Here is a 21214-nt window from a genome sequence, read left to right as displayed (position 1 = left end):
GGTTCTGTCTCCAGGATTATTTGTTTAGCCTCTTTCCCCTCCCTCAGGGCTGCCCCTCAGGACCCCCTCCTCCAGTCCCACCCCTTTGGACGCTGCCTCCAGAGCTGTTCTTTTGGCCTCTGCAACCCCCTCCCCAGCCCCGCTCCTCGACCGGTGCCCCCGGGCTGGCTCGGAACCGCCACCCCGCGGGTCCCGCCCGGGTGCTGCCCCCGCGCCCCTTGCCGCCCCCCGCCGGGGCGGGGCGCGCGGAGGCGGGGGCGCGCTGGCGGCCGAGGCGGCGGCGGCGGCGAAGACAGGCGGGCCGGGCGCGTGTCCGCAGCGCCGTGACTCGGCGGCTCCGCAGCGGCTGCAGCGGGAGGACCCGGCCGGAGCCGCCGCCGCTGCCGCCATCGCAGCCGGGCGGCCGGGCCCCGCCGCGGGGATGCCGAGGAGCCGGGGCGGCCGCGCCGCGCCGGGGCCGCCGCCACCGGGCCGGGCCCCGCGCTGGAGCGGCTGGCGGGCCCCCGGGAGGCTTCTGCTGCTGCTGCCCGCGCTCTGCTGCCTCCCGGGCGCCGCGCGGGCGGCGGCGGCGGCGGCGGCGGCGGCGGGGGCTGGGGACCGGGCGGCGGCGGCGGCGGCGCGAGCGGCCGAGGCGGAGGCGCCCTTCGCCGGGCAGGTGGGGCTGGTGCGCGGGGCCGGGGCGCGGGCTCGGGGCCTCTGGGCAGGGCGGGGGGGCGGCGCCGGGGTTGGGCCGCGCCTGCCGCCGGGGTAGTGGAGGTGCGCTCCGGGGTTCCGCGCCTGGGGGCCGGGGGTCCCGCGGCGTCCCGGGGCGGGGGCTGGAAGGGCTGTGCCGAGGCCGCGGGGGCCCGGAGCCGCTTCAGCACCGTGGACAGGGGCAGCGGGCGAGGGCGGAACCGAGGGTCGGGAATGTTGTGGTGGCGGTGGGGTGTGTGGCCTGCATGACTGTGTGTGAGGGAAACCGTACAACGCCTCGGAGTAAATAGTAAGCGCAGCCAGTGTGTTGTGGGTTGGGAGAAGAACCCGAGGCTGTTCAAACTGGAGAAGAGAGGATGGGGTGGGGGCTGGGGGCGAGGGAACGGGAAAGGACTCGATCACTGTCTTCATATCCGAAGGGCTGTCACGTGCAGGAAGGATAGGCTTGCTCTGCGTGGCCCCAAGGGGCAGAACTAGGGCCAGCAGGGGTGGGGGTAGGCGTTGCAAGAAGGCAAATTTCGGCTCAATATAGGAAGAAGTTTGTAACAATCGGAGCTGCTCAACCAGCTTCGGAGGCGGTGAGCTGCTCCTTGCTGGCGTGTGCAAGCAAAAGCTCCAGGAGGGGATCGGAGGGATACAGGCATAATACCTGCACGGATACATGCATCATAATAACAACAATGCCAGCGAGCTCTTACCGAGCACTCACTACGTGCCAGGCCTGGTGCTGCGTTGCATATGAATCAGTATCGTATTTAATCCTTATAACTACTCTAGGAAATAGGTGTAATTATTATCCCCATGCCCACCTGTCCTTCCTTCAGTGGAAATAGAGAACTTAAGTAACTTTCCCAAGGTCATATGGCTAGTGAGTGATGAAGTTGGAATTCTAGCCTAGGCCGACTGTTTCTAGTCTCTGTATATTTAACCATAACTTTATTCTGTATCACATAGGGGTGAGGACAATGGACTAGGTAATTTCTTCCATCTCTTCCAACCTAGAGGTCTGCAATTTTAGCAAGTGATGTTGTTTGAAATTGTGTTTTGTTTTGTTTTTGATGAGGAAAATCAGAGTGATTGCCTTAGTAAGTCCTAAGAGATGGAGTGTGCTTGCCTAAGCAGGCAGTTTATTTGTTCAGAAGAATCTGCCAGAATGGGAATTGGGCATTTAACTCTCTGAAATTTTGTGCAAAATTGTGTTTGTATGTGCAAATGTGTTTTTCTAGGAGAGAATCCATAGATTTCTTCAGACTCTCAACAGGATACATGATCCAAAAAACTTAGGGTGGGTAGCCCAGGCAGGTGGCTCAGTTGGTTGAGTGTGGCCCTGTACACCAAATAGAAAGAAAAAAAAGAAGGTGCCAGGATCAATTCCTGATCAGGGCACATGCCTAGGTTGTGGGTTCAATCACAGGTGGAGGTGCGTGCGGGAGGCAACCAATCAATGTTTCTCTCAGACATCAATGTTTGTTTCTCTCTCTCAAATCAATAAAAATATCCTGGGATGATATATATATATATTTTTAATTAGGGTGGGTAGAAAGTCTTTTTAGCCTCAGTTAGTAATTGTCTTTCAAAGATCTTATAATTGCTGGCCTACTTTTTAAAAAATGTTTTTATTGATTTTTTTAGAGAGAGGAAGGGAGAGATAGAAACATGGATGTGAGGGAGAAACATTGATCAGCTGCCTCCTGCACGCCACCTACTGGGGATCAAGCCCGCTGCCCTGACTGGGAATCGAACTGGGACTTCTCAGTCCATGGGACAATGCTCAATCCACTGAGCCACGCCAGCTGGGCTGCTGGCCTACTTTGAATGAAAACTTTCCCCAGCCTGTTTTTGTTTTCATCTTTATTATAACTCAACATAATGTGTTTCATGAGTTTATACTCTATAAAAAGTAGGATTCCTTTAGTCCTCCTGATTGCACACGGTGAGGTGGAAAGACCCTGACCTGGGATTTAGGAAGCCTGGGTTCTAATCTGGCTCATGGTGGTTTCGGTGGCCTTGGGCCATTTCCTTGCCTTCTCTAGGCATGGATTTTACCATCTCAAATATGAAGGGATAGGGCCAGGTGATCTCAACTCTGAAACCCTTTTATTCCTATGATATTTCAAGCATTAAGAGGAGACTGTTTGCTTGCATATGTCAGGATTTGGAGAAAGTTATGTGTATCCTTATCCTGATTCGTTTTATAGGCTTTGAATGAGCTACCTCTCTTAGCCTTCGCCTTTGCACACTTAAGTGTCCCCCCAATGACAGGCCACCCCTAGACTAGCCATATTCATCCACTGGGTCACTTCTGTTGCCCTTTTCTAGTTATCCTTGGGCCCTAACTTACTATTTTATTTAATCCTTGAGCAGGGACCATGCTAATTTTCTCTGTTCCAATTTCAGTAATATGAGCTGCTGAAGCAAGCATCCTAACTTTCAATAGATATAAACCTGACAATTGTCCCCAGATGTGGGACCCTGTAGTCTTGCACAAAGGAAGGATGATTTCCTCTTTGATTTTCAGGCCCCTTCCTGCTTCTGCCTACTCTTTGTCAGCCGCCCTGACCCCAACACATTAGACCACTGCCTCTAGGAAACAATCTAGCTCCCGGATCCCTTTCCTGGGTCAAAACCGATAGCCTGGAACACAACACCTTCTATGTGGATTATTTTTATCAGAGTGCATTACCTTACATTTCACCACATCGACGTTTACATGCCATTTTGCATCCCACTCAATACCTTCCCTTCAGCTCTCACTCTCTCCTTTGGGAAAGCATTTCCCTACCTGAAAGGGCTTAATATGATCTGCAGTCCTGAAATTTTCACTTTGCTCTACTTCTTCTGGATCACTTATAAAAAATTTAAACCAAACAAGTCCCAGCATAGTCTCTTGGGGCCCCCTGCACTCTTAATCTCCTTTCATTCAGTGAAGTGACCATTTATTTTCATCTGTTGTTTCCTATTTCTAAGTGAGTTCTCAGGCCCTGATAAAAACACCACCCTTAATTCCATGATGTCTCCATTTTCAATGCCAAATATATTGTCCAAAACTTCTGATAGATGAATTATATCCACTGCTTCTCTCAATAATTTGCACCTAATTATCCCCTTATTGAGTACTAGTAGATCACATGGTTGAAACCTTGTAGAAATATTGTTGTTTTTCAGCCAGCAGATAATGTTGCTTACTCCTCTTTCTGTCTTATGAAGCCTCTGGAGTGTACTCCACCCTACCTCCTTACTAGACAGCTGCCTTTTCCACTGCTCGTCGGTACACATTCTTACTCCAGAAAGAGTAAGACAAGTTACCCAGGTTTCTCTGGACATGTACACTTGCTGTTTATGTCTGCACCTCCACCCATCCATCTGCAACCTTGCCTTAAAGTCCCAGCCCAAGCTTTGCTTCTCCAGGAAACTTTCCTTGAATTCTCTAGTCATTTATTTCTCTCTTCTCAGGGGAACATTTTGAGGCAACCCCAGCCAGTTTGCCATTTAAGTTTTTAAAATATTTATAAATTATTTGAGGGAAAGTTGTGGTTCTTAGGCAGGGCCTTCTGCAACCAAAACACTGTATGTTTTTTAGATCTAACACAATCCCCTACTCTCAGTGCTCATTGTTAAGTACTCAAGCATTCAACAATTCTACCCTTTATCCTTGATGCCAAAAAGTTACATGGGATCTGAAATAGATGCTCACGGGCATGTGGATCTCCAGGTCCTTTCTAAACCCTTCTTCAGGATGGGATTGATTGCCTACCTGTCCTTCCTTCAGTGGAAATAGAGGTTATTCCTTTTAGCAGTGGTTCCACAATTTCACCCTTGAGTTTTTTCATAACCCACTAGGTAGGTTGTCATCTAGTGGTAGTGACATGTAATAAAGAGGAATTGAGAGAGGTGGCCCTGGCCTTAGAGACCACCAAGTAAGCACAGAGTAGTACTTAACAGATACTTCTTTTTTTTTTTTAAATTTTTTTCTTTATTGATTTGAGAGAGAGAGAGAAACATTGATGTGAGACATTGATTGGCTGTCTCCTGCACACTCCCCACTGGGGATGGGCCCACAACCCAGGCATGTGCCCTGACCAGGAATCGAACTGGGATCTCTCGGTCCATGGGATGATGCTCAATCCACTGAGCCACACTGGCCATGAATAACAGATACTTCTTGAATTGCCATTAGTGAATTGCCCAAGAACAGTAAACCTGATAGTAGGTGATTCAGAACTAGAACTTTTCTCTGGTGTCCTGACTTCTTAGATCTCCTGACTTCTTCGTTGAAAGCATTTTCAGCGTATTTGGCTTTTGGTTCCACATCTCTCATCTTTCATTACCAAAAGATAAAGACAAAAAAGTTTTTTATTCCATTTGTTTTCTTCTCTTTCTTGAGTCTTTCTTCTGTGTTTTGCACACTGGGGAGGGGGTTTCCACCTATTCTCTAATTGGCTTCCTGTGTTTAGTTTATTTAAAGCATCTCTTTCTCTGATTAGCTGAGTAGAATGCCCCACAAAGTTTTCTTGGCCCTCCCAGTTTCCCATTTGATTCGGAGGAAGGGCAGTACAAGCAGAAACAAGCCAATCAAATAGGCCATATAAGTAAAAGTGACATGCCTGGTCCAAGGGCATAATGGATTCCTGCCCTCTGGACCAGTTTAAGGGATCTGCTCTGAGCAGATGGAGAATGTTCTTCAGTTTGTATCTGTAGTCAAGGGAAGTTAGAGCCCTGAATTAGTCTAGGGTTGGAGTAGGCCTATTAAGAAGCACTATCAGATTCCCAAGCCAAAAATTTATTTCAATGTCCTCATGGCCTCCAGCACACCTTCAGTGTTGTCTAAAAAAAAAATTCTCACTCTTAGGAAGTTCTTCCTTTCACCTAACCTGAATATAGTCGCTGTGTTTTTAATTCATTTTATCTTACCATTACTGTGGTTTTTCTTATTACTATAGGGTGCTTTGTACTTCCACGTGCTCGGCCCCTCTTGATCCTGGCAACAATGCCATGATGGGGAAGATGTCCTCATTTTATGGAAAAGCAAACGAAGACTCAGAGATGATGTGACTAGCCTATATCTTGTCCAGGGACCCATACGTAGCTAGTAAACAGTCAAGAGAGGACCAGAATTAGGCGTTCTGTCCTTGTTCTCAGTTTTATCCTCCACACTAAGCTGTCCTGCTCTCGATTACTGTGATAGCCTTTTAGCCAATGTTTTCCATTTCCGGTGCTACTCCAGTCCTTGAAGAAGTAGTTTTAAAGCAATTAAAAGTAAATTATAGCCCTGGCCGGTTTGGCTCAGCGGTTAGAGGGTCAGCCTGCGGTCCAGAGAGACCCGGGTTCGGTTCCCGCTAAGGGCACATACCTCGGTTGCAGTTTGTCCCCTGCCCTGGTCGGTCGTGTGGGTGGCAGCCACTCGATGTGTCCCTTTCACGTCGATGTTTCTCTCTCTCTCTCTGTTCCTCTCCCTCCCTCCCACTCTACTTGAACAAAAAATGAAAAAAATGTCCTCGGGTGAGGATAAAAAAAAAAACCAGTAAGTTATAATTGTACCAAAAAGATTAATCTTAGGAAATGCTTAGCCTTATGATATGGTATAGTTTGGACTCAGAATGAAAAGAACCAAATTATTGTTTTTTTTATTTTTACTTATTTTTACGTTTTTACCCTCACGCGAGGACATTTTTGCATTTACCTTCAGATAGAGTGGGAGGGAGAGAGGGAGAAAGAGAGAGGGAAACATCAATGCAAGAGAGACACATCGAGTGGTTGCCACCCACATGACCCCAACCAGGGCCGGGGACAAACCGCAACCAAGGTACATGCTCTTGGTGGGAACCCAACCTGGGACTCTCTAGTCTGTGGGCTGACGCTCTAACTGCTGAGCCAAACTGGCCAGGGCAGGAACCAAATTTTTTATTTTTTTATTATTTTTTTTAATCCTCACCCGAGGATATTTTTTGTTCAGATAGAGTGGGAGGGAGGGAGAGAGAGAGAGAAACATCGACGTGAAAAGGACACATCGAGTGGCTGCCACCCACACGACCAACCAGGGCCGGGGACAAATTGCAACAGAGGTACGTGCCCTTAGAGGGAACCGAACCTGGGTCTCTCTGGACTGCAGGCTGACACTCTAGCCGACACTCTAATGGCTGAGCCAAACCAGCCAGGGCTAATTTTTTTTTTCTTTATCGATTTTAGAGAGAGAGGAAGGGAGAGGAAGAGAGACATAGAAACATCGATGAGAGAGATTATCCATTGGCCGCCTCCTGCATGCCTCCCACTGGGGACTGGGCCCACAACCTGGGCGTGTGTCCTGACCCGGAATCGAACCGGCGACCTCCTGGTGCACAGGTCGATGCTCAACCACTGAGCCACACCAGCTGGGCAGGAACCAAATTCTTAATAGACTCCAGCCAGTGTCTCCTCAGTACCTAGCATGTGCCTGGCACATTCTAACACTTGATAAACATTTTAAAATTAATTTCATTGTCCCCCAACTCCTTTGAATTGTGCTTGGTACATTAAAAACTCAGTACCTTTTTGGAAGAATAAGTGAATGCATGCTAGAGGTATACACGAGTTCTGGAGAAACACCGAAGGGGCAGGAGATGAGGTCCTCAGCTGACGTTGGGGAGGTCAGGGAATGTTTCAGCAGGAAGACTGATATTGAAGATAAGCCTCTGAGGGAAGAGAAGGATGGAGAATGGTGGGGAGGGGGCAGTCCAGACAGAGGGAAAACCATAAAACAAGGCTCCACAAAAGTGTGTGGCATGTTTCGTTGACAGTAAATAATTTGCTGTGCTTGGGGCATCGAGTTACTTGTTATTTCCAATAAGGATATATGGAAAGAAGAGGCTGGAAAGGGAGGCTGAGAGCAGATTGTGAAACTGGCTTTTTTCCAAAGGCTGAGGGGAGTTATTAAAGGTTTCTGAGCAAAGAAGCGACCTGTTCAGAGACACGCTGACGAGATGGAGGGGCTGGGGCCTGCTCTGAAGCCGCTCTGGGTGCTGGCCCCGCCCCGGAGGCGGTCAGCTTTCTTAGCACAACTTAGGTCCGTGTGCCTGTTTTAGGGACAAGTGTGTGAAGAGCAGTGAAGGCCGGCTCTGGCCCTGTCCAGCTGACAGGTTTGGGAACAAGTTATCTGGGTTCTCTGGACGTCAGGATAGATTCCAGTCAAGTCCTTCACTCGTTTTTCTCATTACTCCATGCATTCATGTTAAAAGCCAACTTTGAGTTAGACTTTAGCAGGGGTAGGGAACATCCAGCCCATGGGCCGTATAAGGCCCATGAAATCAATATTGCTCACATCACACGCCTCACCAAATTAGCCTGACCAAATATAGTAAGCTAATTTTTAAGTTGATAATTTTATACGGCTCGTGAATGATGTTATAAATACCCAAATGGCCCTTGGCAGAAAAAAGGTTCCCCGCCCCTGCTTAATGATATATAGGATAACAGCAAAAGATAATATTTTCTCAAAGATCATACCATGTTGTTATAACACAGTAGATAGAGAAAAAGAAGACATCGTGATTAACAACTTTTGTTGGCAATGATCACTTTAAAACTCAATTCTATACCACAAACATTCATGTGCACAGCTCTCTGTGCCCCAGAAACGAGGGGCCAGAAGGATGGGAGTTGTCCTCACCTGTCCCTCTCCTCATCTGCTTCCATAGACTCAACCACCAGGCCCACCTCCTGCGTGGCTCTTCCCTGTACCCACTTCTGTCCACCTCCGCTGCCTCCACCTTAGCCTACACTTCTAGCTTGTCCCATCTGGACTTCAGAAACTTCCCACCTGATCAGCCTCTTTTTCTCGTTTCTCATCCTTTGAACAGCAGCCAGAGTGACCTTTTAAAAATAAGTCTACAAGGAGCCAGTTATATCTGAAGCAAATATGGCAAAAGCTAAGATTCAATAAAACTGCTTGGTGGTTAACCAACATTTGTTTTATTATTTTGTCTCCTTTTGGACGCTTGAAATATTTAATTTAAAAAATTAAAAGCAAACAAAAAATCTGATCATGTTACTCCCACCCTCACCTTGCTTAAATTTGCTTTTAGGATAAAGGCTAAAACTGCCTTTACTATGCCACCACTTCTTCCTTTTAGTTCTTCTTATGGAAAAATTTCAAAGAAACATGAGCGTAGAATGAATAGTGTTATGAACCCCCTTGTAGCCAGTACCCACCAGCTGCCTAAAAAGGCCCGAGGCCCTACACCCCTGAGTCCTGCCCACCTCTTGGCTTCCTTTTGTACCACCTGCTCAGTAAACTTCAGCCACCCTGCCTTCCTTCTCTTTTTCTTTTTCTTTAAAAAAAAATTTTTTTTTCCTTTATTGATTTTGGAGAGAGAGGAAGGGAGAGGGAGAGAGAGACAGAAACATCGAGGAGAGAGAACTTCAATTGGCCGCCTCTTGCATGCCCCCCACTGGGGATTTGGTCCACAACCTGGGCATGTGCCCTGACCGGGAACCGAACCAGCAACCTCTTGGTGCATGGGTCGACGCTCAACCACTGAGCAACACCGGCTGGGCCTCCTTCTCTTTTTCTAATACATAGGCTCCTTCCCACCCCAGCAATTCAGTAAGATAGTCTTTTTTCTGGGATGCTCATTAGTTCACTTGTACCTCGTTCACTCACACACAGGTATCAGCTGAGATGTCACATCCTCAGGGAGGCCATCCCTGACCTCACAGCCGTGTCTCCTGTCGTACACTGTCACAGAACCGTCTCCTCTTCCTTCACATGCTCATCACAATGGCAAGGAAACCTTCAGTCTTTCCATGTCTTCCTCCCCCACCAGGCTGCAAACTGTATGAGAAAGAGTCCGGGGTGGGGGTGGGGGGGCGACAGGCACGTAGACCACTGTTCGTAATGCACGATGACAGATTCTGTTAGTGAGGGTGCCATTGGGAGCGCAGAGGATGCCCATGTGGCCCCGGAGAGCCCTCCCGGGTATAGTGGCACTCAAGTTGCACTTTGTAGGATATTTAATCATTTTTCAGGGAGAGGCCAGAACACATGTGGGAAGACATTCTAGGAGAGGGAATGAAAAAGGTACAGAGAACAGAACCTGCAGGATGTGTTCAGGCAACACAAGAAGTTCTATAGTTAGAGAAGGGGGTCCTTGGGGTGGGCAATAAACGGGTAGGACATAAAGACAGAAGATAAGGCTCAGATTGTGGAGCTTTTTGAGTGTCATGCTAAGGAGCTTGGACTTTAAGACTGCAGCGAGGAATCAGAGGGTCGGCTCCACAATGAATCCAATTAAACTAAAATAACAGAAGTTTATATAGTTACTCAGAGGTTATCTAGTTTGGCCATCTGCCTGTTACAGTTGAGCAACTAAAGCCTGACCATGGTCTTTGTCTTCCCCCTTCTAACTCATCAATAAGTCAGCTCCATTGGAAGGAAAGCTGCAGGTTTGCAGGAAGGCACCGGAAGGGGCGAGGAAGACTACGGCTCCTTGCTTCCCAGTGGATGAGAGCATTGCCACACTCCTGGCCTGGGGAGGAGGCCTCCCCAAAACTGAAAAACTCAGACATCCCACAGTTGACCCAAAACCCCAAATGTGCCACCTCCCTGGGCACGGTGGTTGTCTGGTTTGTGGTGGCCTCCTGGGAGTGGGCCAAGGACATCGTGCAGAATGCCAGGGAATTCCCGCCAGTGCACTTACCACCCACTCAAGAGCTGGTGGCAGCCAAGAGGCAACACCACGCCATTAAGGTGTTTGTCAAGAAGCTAAGTTGGGCGTTGTGGGCGATCCTGAGGGCCCTTTTTAGATTGGCTGTAACTGGGGGGAAAAATACACAGCTTTTGGAGGCAAACCAGAGCTAGCGTGGAGACTGTAGCCTGACAGAGACAACCCTCCCTAGAGGACAGGGACCCTAGGCTCCATTTTCAGTTCCTCTACCAACCTACTGTGATTTTGGATGTCATTTCTCCCTCTTTCAGTTTTATTTTTCTCTTCTGCAAAACAAGCGTGTGAAATTAGATGCTCTCTAAGTATTGGTGACCAGTGCATTTTCTATTTATCTGAATGGTTAACCCTTCAAGGTTGAAGTATTTAAAAATGAGTTATAACTCAGGCGGGCTCAGCGGCAAGGCTGGGACCTCAGTTGAATGGGTAGAGGAGGAAGAAGGGTTTGGTGGGACAGGGCCGGAGGGAACTGACGCAGTGATAGGGCTGCTCTCAGAGGAGTCACCAAAGAGAGGCAGTGACTTGTTCCAGCAGCAGTGGCCAGAGGTGGTCACCTATTGCTGGAGAGGGCGGGAGCAAGAACGCGGACAGTAACATTGCAAGGGTGCTTCGTGTGCGCCAAGATCCACTCAGTGCTTTACATGCATCCTAGTTTCCTGTTGCTGCTGAAACAATTTGCCACAGCACAGAGGTATTATCTTACGGTTCTGGAGGTTGAAGTTCAAAATGGGACTTACGAGACTAAAATCACAGTGTCAGCCCTGGCCGGTTTGGCTCAGCGGTTAGAGCTTTGGCCTGCGGACCAGAGTCCCGGTTTGGTTCCCGCTAAGGGCATGTACCTCGGTTGTAGTTTGTCCCAGGCCCTGATTGGGGTCGTGTGCGTGGCAGCCAGTCAATGTGTCTCTCTCACATCGATGTTTCTCTCTCTCCCCCCCCCCTCCCTCCCACTCTATCTGAAGATAAATGCAAAAATGTCCTCGGGTGAGGATAAAAAATAATAATAAAAAAAATAGCATAAAATCACAGTGTCAGCAGGATCGCATTCCTTCCAGAGACTAGAGAATTCCTACCTTGTCTTTCTCAGTTTCTAGAGGCTGCCCACATTCCTGAGTGTGTGGCCCCTTCCAGGGATGACATCACTCTGATGTCTGCTCCTATTACTACATCTCTGTCTCTGACTCTGATTCTCCTGCCTCCTCCTTATGAGAACTCTGGTTATTACATTGAGCCCACCTGGATAACCTAAGGTCCTTAACTTAATCATATCTGTAAAGTCTCCTTTGCCATGTAAGGTTACCTATTCACAGGTTGTGGGGATTATGATGTAGACTTCTTTGAAGGACCATGATTTACCTACCACAGTGCATCATCTCACTGAATCCTCCTAACACGCCTTCTTTTATCATCCTCTATTTAACAGATGAAGAAAAATAAGTCAGGTCATTTGCCCAAGGACACTCAGCTAGAAAGAGCAAAGTTAGGTAACAGAAGTTAGGGACTCGAGTCTCACTCTCTGGAAGAGACTGAGAACCAGTCTCAGGCAAGGAAGCTGAGACTCTGAGAAACAGAAACAGATTAGGGTCATAGTAATCTCAGTTTAAGACCCAAGTACCAGACCAGGAAACTGAGGCCAAAACCCAGTTGTAAGGACTGAGCTAATGTGGCAGTGGATGGGGAAGGGTGGTCTTGGGCCACTCTTATTGCTAGTTCGCAATGACACAATGAAATCTCAGTGTTGGGGTACTGATGACCTATTTGCTGAGTTAGGACTGGCCGAGGACATGGGCAGTCAAAGGGACCCAAAGGTGACAGCAGTGCCCTGAGGCACAGAGGGCAGGTGCTGGCTTTGCTAAGTAGGTAACATACTTTCTGCCTTCGTAAATTAGAGGTGATGCATTTTTTCATGGCACGGGGTCATCACTCCCAACGATCCTTACTGTAGCGGTTCTCAAACTTGAGTAGGCAACTGTATCACTTTAGGTACAGATTCCCAGTTCCCAACGTCAGAGCGTCCGATTTAGTAGATCTAGGCTCAGGTTTGGGAATGTGCACTTGTAACAAGCTCCCCAGATGGCGCAATGCTGACAACCCACGACGCACAGGACTTCACACTCTTGGTGTTTGGGGCTACAGCGCAGTGAGGTGTTTAGAGTTGTTTGTCATCTATCAGGAAAATGATAGTCATTATTATGGCTATCTTTTGCCGAGTGCTTAATATCACATATTATGTTACTTAATCTTCACGACCACTCCATGAGGCGCACTCTGACGACATCGATGCCAGTGAGGGAAGTGAGCAATAGAGAGGCTGAATAATTTGCCCAAAGTCGTGTAACAGGTAAATGGAATAATTAGGGTTTGACCCAGCACAGTGTGTCTCCAGAGTGTACACTCTTAACCCTGACCCAAAACGTCCTCTCAAGCTGTCTTGCTCCTCACTGCCCTCCACACCCCCCACCAAGCCTGCTCACGGCCACCTGCTCAAATAAGAAAACCAGCTCTCCCTCTAAGCCTCATCCTGCGAGGCTATTGACTGAATGCCTAGTGCTTTCCCTAAAACAGAATGTGGGGTAGAAAGGACCCTTAGAGGATATTCAAGGCAGCCCTATATGAGAATCCCTTTGTAGTAGTGGTTCTCAATTGGGGGTAGTTGTGCCCAATGCAGGGGAAATTTCAGCACTGTCTGGAGACATCTGGCATCTAGTGGGTAGACACCAAGGATGCTGCTGAACATCCTACAGTACACAGGGCAGCCCCCCACTGTAACACAAATATCAATAGTACCGAGATTAAGAAACCCTGCTCTATAGCAAGTTCTGACCAGTGATCACTCATCCTGAACACGTCAACTCCTTTTCATTCAATAAATATGTATCTATGACCGGCCCTGGGCTAGGTGTGGGGACACAGTGGTGAAGAGGACACACTGTGTGACCTGCTGTCAGGCATTGTATAGTTAAGAAGACACGAGATTCAACACATGATTACAGCATCATGTGACAGAATTGTGACAAGGAGAAGGATGCCTGGTTTCAGATATATCTGGGTTCGAGTCCTGCCACTTACTAGCTTTGTGGCTCTGGGTGATTACTTAACCTCTCTGAACCTGTTTCCTCATCAGCAACCCGGGGATCATAATTCCTACCTCATGGAGTTGTTGCATTCTAGAGTGCCTAGCACAGTGCCAAGTATATAGTAGGTGTTCTAAGAATAGTAGCTATTATCATCGTTATTAAAATTAGAACATTTCTATTAAAAAGTTGTTTCTTATAATGAGTCAGGATCTATACCCTGTAGTCTCCCATACTGGTCTCGGATTTGTACTCTGTGCCAACCAGAGTATGAATCTCCTTCCTCCATGGCCATTTGGCTTTTTGCAGACTGGCAGGTCCCGCCTACAAACCCCTCATCTTTCCTCACAGGACACGATTCCTGGTTTCCTCACTTTCCTGGCCACGCTCCCTTAGCCATGCTCTAGTTTGTCACTGTCCCTCTACACATACAGCTTCTAGAACTGACTTGGACCTTCTGTGCATGTTGAGACCAGTGCCTTGTTCTGTCACTCACATCATCACTCTAGATTATGACCTTGGTTGCTCAAATTCCTTGATCAGGTTCCTTTAGTCTTTCTCCGTCATTCTAGCCCATGCTTTCAAATCTGACACCTTCTTGCCTGGTCCTTCTTAATAGACTTCTCCTCTGGCCTTTTTTATAACATCTACCCCACTGCATTTCTGACCAAACACCTGTTCCTGACCATTCTCCCACTCCTTCTCCAGGCCTCACAGTCTGGTTTGGGCTCACATCCCAGGTGTGATGTGCCTGCATGCCTCCAGGAGCTCACACAATTTTAAGTGATCCACACACTCCCAATGGCCATATCTGTTTTCCAAGAGCAAACAGCAGCACCACCCACGAGCCCTGGCCAGTGTGGCTCACCAGTTAGAGCATTGAAGGGTCGCAGGTTCAATTCCTGGTCAAGGGCACGTACCTGGGTTGCAGGTTCGATCCCTGGCCCCAGTCAGGGCGCATGCAGGAGGCAACCAATCAATGTGTCTCTCTCACATCGATGTTTCTCTCTCTCCCCCCCTCCTTCCATCCCTCCCTTCCACTCTAAAAATCAATGGAAAAAAATATCCTCCGGGGAGGATTAACCAAAAAACAAAAACCAGCAGTACCACCAGTTGATCGGCTTCTTGCCACTTCCAACCTTACCCCCACCTCTGCTGTCTGCCACTCTCTTCCTTCGTTGGGTTACATTTTTCCTCCTTGTTATTTTCTGCTCTCTCTTTTGCCTACCACTAATCCTAGATGTCTCAGCTTTTGCTTCTCGGGAACCAAAATCCTGCCTCTGGCCAGCAGACCAGTCACACCGTTCTGTCTGTAAGTGCTACATCTTTGGTTCGGCCCAGCTATTTTGGTCCCTGCTCTGCACTCTGAGATTTTTCTCACTTTCCTCTGGGTTGACACCTCTTTCAGCACTTAAAGGGTGACAGACATCTTAGAGTTGGTTAACTGAGCTGTACAGGTCAGACTTCTTATGGGGCTGGTGATTGATTAATGGATCCAGGTGTAAAAAGATGAAAGTCAGGTCATTTTGTTTAAAACTGAATGGAAATTTTTCCTTTAGTGGATTTTTTTTTTGCCCCAGATGGGACAATGGAGCCTATTGCCTCATTAAGCAAAGAAGTCAAACCACAATAGATTGAATTTCAGCAAATGTTTTTTTCAACCTCTAATAGCTACCAAGAATTGTGCTTGGTGCTTTCATGTGTATTACTCATTAAGCCTTCCCAAGATGAAATCCCTTCCTTGGCACCCAGACAGTGCCTCCTAGATGAACTATTTGTTCATTCATTCAGTCACTCATTCAGTCAGTGATTGTTTATTGTGCCAGGCACTGTGCTAAGTACTATAAGAAATACAAAATTAAATATGAGCCTCTGCTCCTCAGGAACTCAATCTAGTGGGCAAGACATACCAGCCAACAGGTGTGATACATGGCGGTAGTTGTGCTTAAGGGGTAGAGGAGCAACACACTGCGGGAGTAAACGGTGCCCGCTAGCTCTGCCAGGGAGAGTTAAGGAAGGTTTACTAAGGAGATGACATTTCAGCTAGACCTCACAGATGAGTTTGCTGGCACACTTAGAGAGAACGGGCTTTGTGGGCAGCAGGAACAGCCTGGAAGTGTGAAAGGGCAGGGAATGTTTTGGGATTGGTATGACTGGAGTTTAGAAGACTTGCTCCAACGTCAGGGGCTTCTGCCCAGAACAGTGAGAGAATTGTCTGGGTTGTAGAGCAAGTGAGTGGTAGAGAGTTAAGCAGCAGAAGTTGGAATTGTCTGGTGGCTAATCCATAGTCCTTAGCCTCCTACCCTCGAACACACACACGCACACGCACACGCACATATGCATGCATGTGCGCATGCGCCAGGCCCAACCTCGATGTCCTGTTCCCTGCTTTAGAGCTGTTGAATGACCAGCCCTTCCCGCTCCCATTTCCCCTCGTAGGCATCTGCCCCTGAGCTATGAGGCTTGTCTTCAGTGAACCTGGGAGGGTAGCAGAATCCAGAGAAGGCTGATCCATTCCAATGTTTGGTCCTGAATGCTTAGATCCTAACTTTCGTTGCTGCTGAAATAGATTCTGTGGCCTTCATAATGGATCCTGATTGGTTCTGAGATGCTCCTTGCTGGATGGAGTATCCCAGAAAAGGATCTGGGTAAGTCAGGCTGCCCTTTACCGAGGAGGAGCTACTTTTTGTTTGTTTTTGTTTTTAATCCTCATTTGAGGACATTTTCCCATTTTTTATTCAGATAGAGTGGGAGGGAGAGAGAGAAAGAGAAACATTGACGTGAAAGGGACACATCGACTAGTTGCCACCACACGACCCAACCAGGGCCAGGGACAAACTGCAACTGAGGTACATGCCCTTAGTGGGAACCGAACCTGGGTCTCTCTGGACCGCAGGCCAATACTCTAACCGCTGAGCCAAACCGGCCAGGGCAAGGAGGAGCTATTTTTAATATCCTGAAGCCTTTGAAGGCTGGAGTGGGTTTCTGCTAAAAGTTCCCTGTTTCCTATCTTCTACTATAAGCAGTAATGAAGGGAGGAGGGAAGAAGATTCTTACATTCCATACTAATTTAGAGGTAGGTGCTCAAAAAGTACTCAGTTGGCTGACTGGTTTGTCATCAGTATCTGTCCAGAGAGCCCCAGCCATTTCCCAAATACAAGTGATACCTCGGTTCTCGAACGCCTTGACTTTCGACCAAATCGGTATTCGACCAGGAGATTCGAGAAACTTTTGTCTTGGAATCCGAACAAATATTTGGAACTCGAACTTCCGAGGTGAGCCGAGTTGAGCCGAATGGCGTTCATTCGGCCCAGCGCGCCTTGCTTGCGTCATCAGTGTGAGTGCAGAGAGAGAGTCACGCTTTGTGGAGAGAGTCACGCTTTACACTGAATTTAACCCTTAGACATGGGTCCAAAGAAAGCCAGAAGTGGTAATGCAGACAAAGGTAAGCGGAAAGCTGTGAGAACAACTATTGAGCTGAAGAAAGAAATCATTGCCAAATATGAACAGGGCACACGTGTTTCGGATCTGTCTGCTGAGTATGGCGTGCCAAAATCAACCATCTCTACTTTCCTTAAGAATAAAGCTGTTTTTCTACATATTGTATACAAATTAGGCCAGTAAATAGGCATTTTCTGGGGCTTGGAACGAATTAATCCAGTTTCCATTATTTCCTATTGGGTTTCATTGCTTCGGTTCTCGAACAATTTGGTTCTCGACCGTCCTCCTGGAACGAATTATGTTCGAGAACCGAGGTATCACTGTATTTTAGATTTGTACCACACCTCTTTGTGGAAGGGCTTATGGCAGTTTACAGATTGAAACAATGTTTTTAAGTAAGACTTTTAAGGATGAAACATCACTTGGTGGTCAGAAAGATGGAAAAAGTAATGGCTACTTCCAAGCATCACTGTGCTCAACATGTAAGCTATAAATTTGGCTGAAAAATTCCTGGTAGAAAAGCCAAAAAGGAAAAACCATTGGGTTACCCAATGTTCATTTTCTGAAACCAAAAAAATACAGAATCTCCCGTAAGGAAAACATTTTCCTCAAGCTGAAGTTTGATAGAAAGTGATTGTGTTTGGTCCTAGGAAGTTGAGTGACAGGGTAAAGAATACACAATTCAAGTCAGCTGTGCTTTCTCCGTGTGCAGTGCTCCCAGTGCTGTGCAAGAGAAGGTCACGTCCGCAAGTCACCTGAGAGCCAGCAGACCTGACTGTGACGATGTACTACAAAGGACTGGCCCTTGGTGCAGGGAGCATGTGGGAGGGCGAGATGACTAGATTTCAAAATGTATGTTATCCAGCCCTGGCCAGTTTGGCTCAGCGGTTAGAGCGTCGGCCTGCAGTACAGAGAGACCCGGGTTCGGTTCCCGCTAAGGGCACGTACCTCGGTTGCAGTTTGTCCCCGGCCCTGGTTGGTCGTGCGGGTGGCAACCACTCGATGTGTCCCTTCACATCGATGTTTCTCTCTCTCTCTCTTCCTCTCTCTCCCTCCCTCTCTGTCTGAACAAAAAAAAATGCAAAAATCTCCTCGGGTGAGGATAAAAAACAAACAAACAAACAAACAAAAACAAAACAAAATGTATGTTATCCAAAGAGATAACAAACACCATTTGGGTGATTATGTCAGATGCACTTGTTCATTTCATCTTAATAACCATCCCGTGGAGGAGGAATTACTGTTCACATTTTACAAATAAGGAAATGGAGCGCAATTTGCCCAGGGTCACAGAGCCAGCAAGTGGTGGAGTCAGGATTCGATCTCAGGACTGCGTGACTCTTGACCATTATACCACCCTGTTTACTCAATGCAACAGTTCTTTAAGTTTTCATAAAGAAAGAGAACCTAATGTGATATTCTGGCTGTGAGGGGCTAGGAGAACAGAGTGAAGGGACTTTATGTTTTGATGACATAACCTGGAAAAGAAGTTGGAGCACCTAGGTGGGTGGACGGTAACTTGTCAATTGCCCTGTCACGTCTGTTTCCAGATGTCTTACTTGCTGATTCTAGGCCATAGTCAAGTCAAGGGAGTCTCTGTAATTTGTCCACTTTGTGAACAGATAGTTATACAGGGTGGGGCAAGTGTAGGTTTACAGTTGTGAGTAAATGGAACATAGAGTTTATTTTTGTATTATTTTTTATTCTTGTATTATTTTCCATACAAACAACTGTAAACCTATGTTTGCCACACCCTGTGTATCATCTCTCTCCACTTCCTTCCTTTCCAAGGCTCTCCACTCATTGCCACATGGCCCTCCCCCAAGTTCTAGCCATTTAAATACTGCTCAGAATGTGCCCTGCTCCCCTCAGCTCCAGAAGATTGCACATGCTACATCCATCAAGACAGCTCAGCTCCCATCTCCACCTGGAGGCCTCCTCCAAAACTTCTCCTTCTCCCTGTCCCTGCCCCCCATGTGCCTAAGACACCCCTCTCTTCTCCCATAGAACCCTGTACACACCAGAGTTTTTCATGGCAGGTTTATTTTCATGGTGGGTTTACTCATAGGTCTGGGAGTCCTTATCCATCTTAGTCTCCCCAGAGCCTTGCATGGTACATAGCATGTAGTAAGTGCCCGATAATGTTTGTTGAACAGACATAATGAACAACTACTGTTTGTCAGGCGCTTCTGAGTCCTGGATATATAGAGATGAATAAAACACGAACTCTTCCCTTGAGGAGCTCAGAGTCTGATGCATAATGATTAGGGCCCAATATTATAAGATCTAGAATAGGGGATTTATGTAGCACAGAGAGGGTGAGAATAACTTAGTCTGGGGAGTGAGGGAAGTCTTTCAGAAGGGTAATGTATGGAATGAACCTTAAAATAATGAACAATTTCTGCCAAATTGAAAAGTGTATCAGGCAGAAGAGGAAATGTACAAAGGCATGAAAGAGATTCAATGCTTGGAGAAGTGTTGATATCCTGTGCCATGGTTTGGAATGAAAACTATGTTTTAGACACCAGATATGAAGGAGTTAAGGTTGTCGCTCTGTTGTGGATGTTTTAAAAGTTTATTATTCTGTTTTGTTCTTAGTCTGATGGATTTTATCATGAGACGGTGCAAATGTTGTAGTCACCTTTGATGAAGTGAATAACTTATTTATAGTTTCTGGTTTGCCTCCTTCCAAAAATGGTTTGATTTGACTTGTAATAACAGGCATATCCACAACAAGAGTGTTCATATTAAAACAAGAAACAAAAACGATAGATCAGAAGGGGATAATTCGGTCTCCTACGTTCTTTTCCTTCATGAGCTCACGTGGTGTGCAGGACAGTCCTCTGGACGGGCACAGGTTCTGTTGCCTTAGAGACCAGACACAGGAGGCTCCGGTAAATGCTGACGGATTCAGTCAATATGTGGATGTTCTTCTCGTTTTCCAACTGATGCCACAGATATTTCCTGGTGCTCTGGGTTCTTCAGTGGCCATCCCTTCGTGCTCGTGGTGGGAATATCGTCTTCGCTTGGCTACCCTTCGGGGTCACTGCTTGTTTGGGCTTCGGCACCCAAACTACTTTCAGATTCTCTTGCCCTTTTAGAGCTTTTCTCCTTTTTATTTTTAATGACCCCCATGTATAAAATTTAGACAAAAGAAAAGAGGGGGGAAAGTCCCCCATGATACTATATCAAAAGACATTTATGAATTATTTTTTATGTAAAAAAATGTGACGTTATTTCAGACTTCTAGAAAAGTTTTCAAGAATAGCCCAGCCACCTTTCTGGGCTGTCATAATGGTGCGCGTTCATGTCCTGGCTGATGCTCTGAAGGGTATCAACAATGCTGACAAGAGAGGCAAACACCAGGTTCTTATTAGGCTGTGCTCCAAAGTCACCGGCCGGTTTCTAACTGTGATGATGGTTACATTGGCGAATTTGAAATTATTAATGATCACAGAGCTGGGAAAATGGTTGTGAACCTCACAGGCAGACTGAACAAGTGTGGAGTAACCAGCCCCAGATTTGATGTGCAACTCAAAGATCTAGAAAAATGGCAGAACAACCTGCTTCCATCCCTTCAGCTTGGTTTCATTGTACTGACAACCTCAGCGGCATCATGGACCATAAAGAAGCAAGACGAAAACACACAGGAGGGAAAATCCTGGGATTCTTTTTTAGGGATGTAATACACATGTGCAAATAAAATGCCTCAATAGACAAAAAAACAAAAACAAATAGGACAAAGAATTCCTGAATATCCTTCACCTGATTCCCCACCCCGAGCTCACTTAAGAAAAAGTTGCAGGCCTCATACACCTTATGTAAACCTAAATACTTCAGTGTGCACTTCTCAAAAACAAGAAGTTCTCTTACATAATCATACTATTATTTTTCATGTGTGCCCTTATAGGCTTTTCTATGCATATATTTATGTACTGATATTTAAATTAAATAATACATTGGTTTGTTTATTTACATTTATTTATAATGACTTGCTTTTTAGGAGGGGTTAGCAGTAAAGATTATATATCATCTCATGACAATAAATATTCCACAGCATGATTCTTCATCAGACTCTGGCTGTAGACATGGGTCTCTGGGAGGCATACAGGTTAACAGGCCACTCTTTCCCAGAAAATGGACCATTTTTGTGCTCTTGCATGTCTAGTCGCACGTCAGTGGAAACCACTGAATAAATGAGCAAAGAGTCAGGGTAGTAGAAACCCTTGAATGCAAATTTAATCTTTATTCTGTAGTCAGTAGGGCTCCAGTGAAAGGTTTATAACGGGAGAGTAAGCCAACAAGAGCTATGTG

The 21214-nt window shown here is 46.8% G+C and overlaps 1 protein-coding gene and 1 pseudogene across 1 annotated transcript in view; both read left to right on the top strand.

Moving 5' to 3' along the window:
* Positions 1–418: 418 nt before the first annotated feature.
* MMP24 (matrix metallopeptidase 24) overlaps positions 419–21214 on the top strand; it is a 44973-nt gene continuing 24177 nt past the window's right edge. The window contains exon 1 of the mRNA XM_036245050.1: positions 419–655. Coding sequence (XP_036100943.1) covers positions 422–655 — 234 coding nt within the window. The 5' untranslated portion in view covers positions 419–421. The remainder of the gene's footprint in view (positions 656–21214) is intronic.
* LOC118618343 lies at positions 20195–20603 on the top strand (annotated as a pseudogene).

The sequence above is a fragment of the Molossus molossus genome, unplaced genomic scaffold (genome assembly GCF_014108415.1).
Source record: "Molossus molossus isolate mMolMol1 unplaced genomic scaffold, mMolMol1.p scaffold_m16_p_6, whole genome shotgun sequence".
In the NCBI taxonomy this organism is placed as follows: domain Eukaryota; kingdom Metazoa; phylum Chordata; class Mammalia; order Chiroptera; family Molossidae; genus Molossus; species Molossus molossus.
This window is presented reverse-complemented; position numbering and strand designations above follow the sequence as displayed.